This window comes from Oncorhynchus tshawytscha, linkage group LG13, assembly GCF_018296145.1.
Source record: "Oncorhynchus tshawytscha isolate Ot180627B linkage group LG13, Otsh_v2.0, whole genome shotgun sequence".
In the NCBI taxonomy this organism is placed as follows: domain Eukaryota; kingdom Metazoa; phylum Chordata; class Actinopteri; order Salmoniformes; family Salmonidae; genus Oncorhynchus; species Oncorhynchus tshawytscha.
Window position 1 is genome coordinate 28,514,573 of NC_056441.1, and position 11,391 is coordinate 28,525,963.

Consider the following 11,391-nt stretch of genomic DNA (forward strand, 5'->3'; position numbering starts at 1 on the left):
GTAAAGTTGCAGATTCCCTGGAGTGGGACACCCTGGCTCTGTTTCACTAGGGAGGGGGCTCAGTGTGGCACGGCTCAGCTCTCTGGTAGCTCCTTCCAGTCTTCAGGCTCCCTGTGTGTGTACGTCTGCCTGTGAGGCTCCGCAATCTGTGGTACAACACACCACAGCAGAGGACGCACCCCAACACACACCCACACCCGGCTCTTTCAAGTCACATGGCCTCAATGGCTCTGAGTAGCACTTCTAACTACAGCCACAAGGCATTGCACTTGTGTGTGTGTGTTTCTCTCCCTCATCTTCTGACCCCCCCCCAGAGGAGCAGAAGAACCATAGAGCTCATTATAGAAACAAACATGGTGGTTCCACCTGAACCAAACAGTGCCATATCTGGATTGGCTACACATTAGAGAAATTTAATTTACACCTTAATTGAACTCAGTTGGACATGTCAGAGAGGGGCGATGCAGAGGGAGAGAGAAGAGGCAGAAAGAGGGGAGAGATAGGGCCTCTCTGTGAGAGTATGGGAGTAGAATGAGGGGGGTGGTTTTCCAACCATCTCATTTGTCCCTTCTTGACAGAAATGAGTCATGCGTGAGATTGATAGGGTGCAGTCTGAATTCCTTTAATCCCCAGAGCTCCCTCGCTCTCCGTTAATTGAAATAAAAGCGCCTTTTAAACTATTGCTCCCACACCAGAAACAATGTGCTGCGAGACGTCTGCACAGGTGAAGGCTGTGTATAGTGTTTTCATGAATGCACATTAAATGGAAACGGCAGAGAGAGCGAGCTCTGAGGGTGGGTCATTCTAATATGTGAATGCAGGTTGTTGAGGAGACGGAGAGAGACACGCCTGTGATTGGGGGAAAGATACATGTTGAGGGAAATTGTTCCATGACGCGTTTAAGATCTCCACAAGTCTGTCTTCTGTTCACAAATTCATTCCTTACTATCTAAAAGACTTCATCAGTTGCGGCCCTCATTTTGCTTTTATTTTCAAAGCTACAGATTTTCTCAAGACAACCATACTGATAATGTGTTTAATTACAGAAATGGTAGGCAAACCTCAAATCCAACCAAGCACTAATATTTCATAGAGGAACAAATTCATTTACAGCAGATGACTGACTGTGCACACAGCAATCTATGCTTCCATGTGGTAATTGAAACAATGTCTCGATATGTAGGTGTTCATCCCTAACTCCCTCTCTCTCTAGACGTGGTGGTGAACGGGAAACCGTGTGACTGTGACCTCATCGCCGACTGTAGGGTGGGCGACGCCGTGCCATTGGAGGTGAAACTGACCAATCGTAGTAAGAACGCGGTCGGACCGTTCGCCCTGACCGTGGTTCCCTTCCAGGACTACCAGAACGGAGTTCAGAACTATGACCTGCAGGACGCAGTCACCTTCATAGGATCTAACACCTTCTACATAGACACGGTGTGTGTGTGTGTATGCGGATGTTCGTGTGTGTGATTGGTGGTGAAACTATTCTCCAATGAGTTAGCTATCCATAGGCACTCTGAATGTCTCTTTTGTGTTGTTTTCCTAGGTGAAGCCCACAGAGAACTCTGTGTGTATGGGCGCCCTCCTGTTCCTCTACACTGGAGACTTCTACCTCAACATCAAGTTCCAGGATGACAGTGCTGGCCAGGGAAAGGAGCTGCCCCCATCCTGGTTCGGCCTGCCCAGCGTGCACATCAAAGCCCTGGAGGCACCCATAGAGGCTGGGGCATAGAGCCTGGCACTCTATCCCTGAATATCAAACGTCTTGTTCTCGATCCTCCTAGTCTCTAAACATCAGAGGTAAACGAGGAGAGACGGGTTCACCCACTTACTGCACACACCGCTGAAGGCATGGATGGATGGAGCATTCGAGGAGAGGACATTGGACTAAATATTCTAGCGGTTAGCTGATGTCACTCAATCATTTGTAAATAGCTGCTATAACTCTGAGGTATTTGTGTGTACTCTCTGTTCAAGCATGTAGGATACAGTAGATCTTACTGGAAATTTTGGAAATCACCTTTAAAATCACGTGATGAATTTCATCACCATAATCATTGAAAAGTATCGGTTGTGGACTTTTTGTATTGTTCGTGTGAAAAGGTCACCTCTTTCCTGCTTTTCACTCAGCTTCCCATTGATGCATGGCACTGTATTGTCCTGATGCGCTCCAAATGGGAGAAGTGTGTCAGGTCCAGTCAAGTTCTGTGTTGTGTGTCCAACCCTTCTCTCACAACAATCTGTCTGAGCAGCACCGTACAGATACTCTCATGTAAACATGGTTACCAAGCAGCATCCTCCTGGTTATATGATCCTACTTCTATCTCTATGGAAATACGGTCATATATTCTGAGCTTTTATTCCACCACATGATCACATCTATTGCTTTGTGCTACTGCCATTAGCTTGATCTCTCTCTCTCTCTCTCTCTCTCTCTCTCTCTCCGTAAACATGGATTTTTACTACTGAACTTGTATATTTGGGCCTCTGTATCATTGTTTCTCAATAAAATCCTACAATGCATGTTCACAATAAATGTTGAGTTTAGCCAACTTCTGAAAGGGCGTTGTTTGCATGTATTTGATAAATGGGAGCAAAGAGTTGCACTCATTCTTCTGTCTGGCAAATTGACAAGTCTTGTAAACTTACCTGGTAACTTAATGTAGGAGATCTAGATTCCCATGCTGCACTGGAACCCCCCCCTTCATTCAGACAGAAGCACATAAAGTAATGCGTGATGCATCAAATCTCCAGGTTTACCCCCGTTAACTTATGGAGGGAGACTACAGAGCCGATGCTCATGTGTAATATACACAGAGTACCAAACATTAAGAACACCCCTCCCCCTGTTGCCGTCGGGGCGTGGACTCTACAAGGTGTCCAAAGCGTTCCACAGGGATGCTGGTCCATGTTGACTCTACAAGGTGTCCAAAGCGTTCCACAGGGATGCTGGCCCATGTTGACTCTACAAGGTGTCCAAAGCGTTCCACAGGGATGCTGGCCCATGTTGACTCTACAAGGTGTCTAAAGCGTTCCACAGGGATGCTGGCCCATGTTGACTCTACAAGGTGTCCAAAGCGTTCCACAGGGATGCTGGCCCATGTTGACTCTACAAGGTGTCCAAAGCGTTCCACAGGGATGCTGGCCCATGTTGACTCTACAAGGTGTCTAAAGCGTTCCACAGGGATGCTGGCCCATGTTGACTCTACAAGGTGTCCAAAGCGTTCCACAGGGATGCTGGCCCATGTTGACTCTACAAGGTGTCCAAAGCGTTCCACAGGGATGCTGGCCCATGTTGACTCTACAAGGTGTCCAAAGCGTTCCACAGGGATGCTGGTCCATGTTGACTCTACAAGGTGTCCAAAGCGTTCCACAGGGATGCTGGCCCATGTTGACTCTACAAGGTGTCCAAAGCGTTCCACAGGGATGCTGGTCCATGTTGACTCTACAAGGTGTCCAAAGCGTTCCACAGGGATGCTGGCCCATGTTGACTCTACAAGGTGTCTAAAGCGTTCCACAGGGATGCTGGCCCATGTTGACTCTACAAGGTGTCCAAAGCGTTCCCACAGGGATGCTGGCCCATGTTGACTCTACAAGGTGTCCAAAGCGTTCCACAGGGATGCTGGCCCATGTTGACTCTACAAGGTGTCTAAAGCGTTCCACAGGGATGCTGGCCCATGTTGACTCTACAAGGTGTCCAAAGCGTTCCACAGGGATGCTGGCCCATGTTGACTCTACAAGGTGTCCAAAGCGTTCCACAGGGATGCTGGCCCATGTTGACTCTACAAGGTGTCTAAAGCGTTCCACAGGGATGCTGGCCCATGTTGACTCTACAAGGTGTCTAAAGCGTTCCACAGGGATGCTGGCCCATGTTGACTCTACAAGGTGTCTAAAGCGTTCCACAGGGATGCTGGTCCATGTTGACTCTACAAGGTGTCGAAAGCGTTCCACAGGGATGCTGGTCCATGTTGACTCTACAAGGTGTCTAAAGCGTTCCACAGGGATGCTGGCCCATGTTGACTCTACAAGGTGTCTAAAGCGTTCCACAGGGATGCTGGCCCATGTTGACTCTACAAGGTGTCTAAAGCGTTCCACAGGGATGCTGGCCCATGTTGACTCTACAAGGTGTCTAAAGCGTTCCACAGGGATGCTGGCCCATGTTGACTCTACAAGGTGTCTAAAGCGTTCCACAGGGATGCTGGCCCATGTTGACTCTACAAGGTGTTGAAAGCGTTCCACAGGGATGCTGGCCCATGTTGACTCTACAAGGTGTCCAAAGTGTTCCACAGGGATGCGCTGGCCCATGTTGACTCTACAAAGGTGTCCAAAGTGTTCCACAGGGATGCTGGCCCATGTTGACTCTACAAGGTGTCTAAAGCGTTCCACAGGGACGCTGGCCCATGTTGACTCTACAAGGTGTCCAAAGTGTTCCACAGGGACGCTGGCCCATGATGACTCTACAAGGTGTCCAAAGTGTTCCACAGGGACGCTGGCCCATGATGACTCCAATGCTTCCCACGGTTGTGTCAAGTTGGCTGGATGTCCTTTAGGTGGTGGACCGTTCTTGAGACACACAGGAAACTGTTGAGCGCGAAAAACCCTGCGGCTTTGCAGTTCTTGACACAAACCGGTACGCTTGGCACCTACTACCATACCCCATTCTAAGGCACTTAAATTATTTGTCAATTGTCTCATTGGTTAAAAAGCCTTCTTTAACCTGTCTCCTCCCCTTCATCTACACTGATTGAAGTGGATTAAACAAGTGACATCAATAATGGATTAAAGCTTTCACCTGGATTCCCCTGGTCAGCCTGTTTCTGTTTTGTACACTCAGTGTAGATTTGATGAATGGAGAGTGAATGTGAAGTGTACCAACACACACACACACACACACACACACACACACGTTAGCAAGTAAATCCTTTACAAAACAACGTGTTATAACAAACAGGGAGCCTTGGGCAAAGTTCTCCTCCGCTACGTTGAATCAAATGTAATTATGGCAGATAGATGAAACGCGTTGCTGCTTGCTGTAGAGCAGAATTAAACTGAGGAGACCAGGCGGGCTGGAACAGGTACTGCTGGTTCCTTTAACACAGACTTTACTGGGAGCAATGCATCTCTCAATGCATTAATGATGTTCCCACAACCAGGTGCAATAGCGGCAGTCTTCTCTACAGCGATTAGCTAATGTGCGTCTGTTACATTGTCCCTTAACAACAATGAGACTAGAGCATGGAAAAACAACAAAGTGAGGTAAGCCTAGCTAATGCTTTTTAAACTCACCGTTTGAAATGCAACAATACAGACGCCAGATAATAGTGGGGAATTGTCCAAGACATTCAAAGAACGTGGGCCATTTTAAATAAGTAGCAGTAGACTACTATTCTAAAGTTGGGGAAAGCATTGTGAGGTTAACGTTTTCATTGCAGAAAGGATAGACTTAACACCTAATAACTCACAATCAGATTAAAAGAGTAATGTTGTGGCTGTAGCTGCCAGTGGTGGAGAAAGTACCCAATTGTCATACTTGAGTAAAAGTATAGATACCTTAATAGAAATTTAAAAGTGAAAGTCACCCAGTAAAATTCTACTTGAGTTTGGTTTTAAATATACTTAAGTATCAAAAGTAAGTATAAATCATCTCAAATTCCTTATATTAAGCAAACCTGACGGCACCATTTTTATATATATATGTACGGATAGCAAGGGGCACACTCCAACACTCAGACATTATTTACAAAAGATGCCTCTGTGTTTAATGAGTCCACCAGACCATAGGCAGTAGGGATATGACCATGTGTTCTCTTGATAAGTGTGTAAATTTCACAGTTTTCCTGTCCTGATAAGCATTCAAAATGTATTGAGTACTTTGGGTTGTCAGGGAAAATGTGTGGAATAAAAAGTGCAATATTTTCTTTAGGAATGTACTAAAGTAAAAGTTGTCCAAAAAAAGTATAGTACAGATACCCTCCCCTAAAAAAAATGTAGTAGTACTTTAAAGTATTTCTACTTAAGTACTTTACATCACTGGTAGCTACTCATCGCAGGTCTCCCTCCCTGAGCCTGCTGCCTTGTCATAGGTAGAGCACAGCCATAGTGGACCAATAGGAGATGATGGGGAGAGATTCCCTCTGTACCACTGAAGTGCAAACAAAATGTAAAGGTCGTTTCTGTTTGAGACAACATATGCAGCGTTTACCATGAATGCAGTCTCCACTATCGCAGGAACATTCCTACTCAGCAAAAACTGTTTGAATCAACTTTATTTCCATGTCATTTCAACAACCAAATTCAATGTGATGACGTTGAATCAACATGGATAACTGATTGGATTTGCAAAAAGTCTTCACCCAACAACGTGACATTTTGTTGATTTCATGTTAACTCAATTAAATGGATATCAAAACTATAAATGTCAGTCAAGCTATAACGCTGAACTTTAGCGATACAGATTGATTCCAGCCCTAGTTCTGAGATTAGGCTGGCTGGATGCTGGAGAGGCCTGTCTTAGACCCCTCTGGATGTGGGAGGGATAGGAAGAGGGAGCCCACCAACCCTAAGTGGACAAACAGGAGATCAGAAGAGGACATTAGGCTGTGGCGAGAGAGAGGTCTGTCTGGCAGTGTGCTGAAGAGTTCTGACAACCATGTAGCTGTGGATAGGAGAAGGATCCATCCCATCAGCCCCAGGGCTAGTGTAGGGATGGTTAGTTTCCCCTGCAACAAGCCTTCTTTCAATAGAGCTGCTGCTTATCAGTGAGTGAAGTGAACACTGAGGGGTGACTATCAACTCCGCTCTCCACAGCACAGAAGAGCACAGCACCGGAACAACTACAAGCACAATGTAAAAAAGGACAGTATACTCTCTCCTGTCCGACCTTACCGCCCGGCGCTCGCTTATTCCTGCACTCTCCATGACACCGCTCAGCATCAGTACAGAATCAAAGTCAGCATAATGTCCAAAACTATTTTACGGTCCCCTGTCCAAGCTCCTCACAGTCCTGATGCTGGCTTATCCTTGCCTGTCTACCCAGTCTGCTGGGCTGTAAAAGAGATGAAGGTTTATCGTCATCCTCGCTGAAATCTTTGATGCATTGCACACATTGAGACAAAGCTATTAAGGAGTATTGGCCCCTTGACTGTGCAGCACAAATTAGTGGTTCCCAGTTCTATTTTACACAAGGAGAAAAGGCCCTTTTCTCCAGACAAATACAGAGGCGAATATCATAAGGCTTCCACGTTGGCTCTTAGAAATGAATAGAGATGAAACATTCCTTTATTCAACATTAAAAAAGGGTCTACATTGAATATCACTAACAGCTTAGTCACTCTCTAACATTACATTACTCATTTTCACAGCGAGGTCATTTCCCAAGCGAAACAAACAACACAATTCTCCTCGATGCAAATGTCAAATAGATTTTCTAAATCATTGATGCATATTCTAAGGTGACAGAAAAGACAATACCACACTGTAACACTTTATATTCTCTTATCAAAACATATGATTCTCTCTAAATCAATGCTTAGCTGAGACACAATATATCTGTTAAAACAGCTCAGTGCCATATTACCAGCTCACATTGAGCAGCACAAGGTATGATCACAACACTACATAATCTAAAGGTAAGACCACACTTTAAAAAATGGATTTCTCTTTTCAAGAGCTGAGAAGTGAATTGCGTATTCGCTTAAATTATCCTGTAGAGGAGATGGAGCACCTGAGCATCAGGAAGGCAGATAGTGATCATGCCGATAAGTGCCCTGAAGATTCAAACAATGGCTCTTTCCTAGAGAGGCTGATCATATCTCCCGCCTCCTGTAGATATCTTGCATCAGCCTCCTGTAGATATCTTGCATCAGCCTCCTGTAGATATCTTGCATCTCTCAGAGAGTGGAAGGCTTTGCAGTAGAAAGACGAGGTGTGTGTGTGTGTGTGTGTGTGTGTGTGTGTTGCTATTTTTTTACACTGATATTGATAACTTGAAACTTGTTGGGAACTCAAAGCTGAACTAAGGATTCCTGCTTCTTGTAATGAGGTTATCTTCTCTCCGGGTAATTGTACAGTTGTGGCGTACCCCAGAGTGGGTAGATCATGTGCTACATGTATATTTGAACCCCTTTGCTGGAACACACGTAGACCTATTTCTTATCAAAAGCTTTGAGCTCCATTAGGTAACAGGTGTGTTTTTTAACTGCACAATACTAAGGCTGCACTATAGCAGTGATAACCGTTGTTTAGCTGGACGTTTGAATGAATAATGCATGTACATCATTTAGCTGAGCACGTTTATGAGGAAACAAAACGGAAGCATTGGCTCTTCCATCTGTTGATGTTGATTTAAGAAGCTGTCTTACAGGTGCTAATGTTCCGGGAAACATTAGGTAAATGGAATTAAACTAGGATGAGGTCTGGGACTTGCATTAGTAAAACAAAAACAAACTAATTGTAAAACTGTCTCTCTTTCTCTCTCCCTTTCTTCCCTCGCTCATATACAAGTTACATAGAGAAACGGACATGAACACTAAGTGTGAGATATCTCTCCTCTAAAGATTTTTGAACGTGATTGTGGACTCCATCCCCTGCCATTTTATTGGCTGAGAAAAGAACGATGCCTGGATGCTTTGTCCGTCCGTCTACACCGATAAGCTCCAAACACTGCCATTTTATTTGCCTGCTTCAGCAGAACTAGAACGTCCTCTCTTTCCTTGTGTTGTTCAGTACTATTTACTGATTTTACTGAACGGAAGTCTGTCTCCCTCATTTTAAATCTTCACAATAAAAGAAGGGAAAGTACTTAAGAATGGTGAGTCTTAGTCTAGACTAATGTCTTCAGTCTGAACTTTCTTTTGTCAATTAGCTAGCTATTTACTTGACATTAGCGCTCCAATTACAATGGGGGAGCTCAGCCCACAGAGAAATGCTCAAAATCAACCAAGAGGACAGATACTGTAGAGCCAGGTTCAGTTAAGCATTAAAACCAAATCAAAACCTATCAGCAGGACATTATCGGCTGAATATTTTTATTACGTTTCAATGACTTTCTATTTTTCTCCACCCGAGGAGAATCAGTAGAGAATGGTGACTGAAGATATGGCATCTAAAATATTCATAAGAGATAATAGGATAGGGGCTGGTGTCCTCAGTCAATCACACAGGGACACTAAACACTGAGACTGAAGGAGAACAGGTCAACAAGGCCATTATTGGGAAAGAACGTGTTAAATGGGAACACCACAGAGCCTTTGAGAACCCCTAAGCCATGGAAGGTTGGACATGTTTCACATTTATGCCCAAACAGTCCAAAGATTATACAACATGTGTCATTCAAAATGATGTGTCATCCGAAAATGACACACTATAGTTTGTACCCTTCTCCTCCTAAAAATACTTGTTGGCGGTTTTGGTAATGATTAATGTGTCCTCATATTCCTTGGTGCCATTCCTCCACACTCTTCTACCAATCACAATAGGAGGAAAGGATTCGTTTTTTTACCCCAAAGAAAAAGAACGTTTAAACCCAAAGGCTTTATGCAGATGAAGCCCCAAGAAGCTGTTGAATTAAATTATCTTTCTGTTGTTTCTCCATTTAGAAGTATAGTCACGTCCATTCATACATTTCAACAACCTTGATATGTAAATGATCTCAGAAAGGTGGAGAGCAGATTGCGGTGAAACACAGAGCAGTCCTCTGACACCTGTGTGATGTCTATTCCACTGTCTATATGGCGTGCATGGTGCATAGTGCCCCTGACTAAACTAAGCTCGCTAGAAGTGGATTTAGCTAACTAAGCTATAGGAGCTATAAAATAATCTCTCAGTATAAACAAAGAAATGCTCAACTGCATGATTGTGAGGTAGGCATAAATGCACCTGAATATCTGACGACTTGCCTATCTTGATTAACCTAGAACTAAAGTCTTGCGTAATTGGTTAGATGCTCGATTGAGTTCTGGGCCCATACATGTTAAGAGAAAAGACAGCACGAGGATCGGAACCGGAAACAAAGAACTACACCCTCTCTTTTTGTAAATGTCCCCTTCTGAAATTCGAAAGATGCTAACACCTCTGAAGTTGTGATTTGTCCAAGTAACCAGTGATGGAAAAACCCAAGCACCGTAACTAATGCCACTCGTTATCTCACGCATCCTGTTGTATCATGACAGATCTAAGGCACCCCGCACATTGACTCTTTACCGGTACCCCCTGTATATAGCCTCGCTACTGTTATTTTATTGTTGCTCCTTAATTATTTGCTATTTTTCTATTTTCTATTTTTTCAAAAAAAGAAAAACTATTTTTTACTTCAGTTTAATTGAAATACTTGACCACTTATTTTTCTTAAAACAGCATTATTGGTTACAGGCGTGTAAGTAAGCATTTCACTGTAAGGTTAATATAACACCTGTTGTATTCGGGACATGACAAATACAATTGGATTTGATTTCTGTTTACGTATTCTGTCCACAAGAGATTATCTGCAGACTAACACAGTCTTGTGGTAGACATCGGCACAAGGAACTGTTTTACCTTAGCACCCAGTCTGTGGTGTAGTGAGATGGGTGGGGAAAAGCCAGACACCTAAGCGAGGAAACCCCTACACACTGTAAAAAGTAATCTAGTTGATTCAAACAATTATTATTTTGTGACTGGTTCCACAGCTTTGTTTTGTTTACTCAATTTTCCAGTCAGTGTTACCTGAACTTAAAAAAAAATAGTGGCCCAAATTTAGCTCCAACTTGAGGTCAGGGACACCCACACACAGTGTTTTTAACACACATTTTCAAATGTATAACCGTAATCATTATTCAACATGTCCTTACTGAGACTTGGCAGGTAGCCTAGTGGTTAAGAGCATTGGACAGTAACCTGAAAGGTTGTTGGTTTGAATCACTCAGCCGATTAGTTGAGAAATCTTTCAATGTGACCTTGAGCAAGGCACTTAACCCTAGTCGCTCTGGATAAGAGTGTCTGCTAAATGACTCACATGACTCACACATTGTTGGTTCACGGTATTCTGATCTTCCTGCCACAGTGTCTGTGTCAGTTATCCTCTTTGATTTACTTAATTAGGGTTTTCTGTTTTAATGTTAGTTGTTACTCACTACGATCGGTGGTGGGAAAAGTACCCAAATGTCGTACTTGAGTCAAAGTAAAGACACCTTAATAGAAAGTGACTCAAGTGAAAGTCACTCAGTAGAATTACTTGCATAAAAGTCTAAAAGTGTTTGGATTTAAATATACTTTATCAAAAGTAAATGTAATTGCTCAAATATACTCAAAGTATCAAAAGTAAAAGTATAAATCATTTAAAATTCCTTATATTACGCAAACCAGAGGACACCATTTTCATATAAACTCAGCCAAAAAATAAACGTCCCTTTT

The 11,391-nt window shown here is 43.6% G+C and overlaps 1 protein-coding gene across 2 annotated transcripts in view; it reads left to right on the forward strand.

The window, feature by feature from the left end:
- The window catches only part of LOC112264633 (trafficking protein particle complex subunit 9-like), a 322,924-nt gene extending 320,360 nt beyond the window's left edge, over positions 1–2,564 (forward strand). For both annotated transcript variants that reach the window (XM_024441368.2, XM_042295499.1), the window contains 2 exons: positions 1,214–1,437; positions 1,550–2,564. In XM_024441368.2, coding sequence (XP_024297136.2) covers positions 1,214–1,437; positions 1,550–1,735 — 410 coding nt within the window. In that variant the 3' untranslated portion in view covers positions 1,736–2,564. The remainder of the gene's footprint in view (positions 1–1,213; positions 1,438–1,549) is intronic.
- Positions 2,565–11,391: the final 8,827 nt, after the last annotated feature.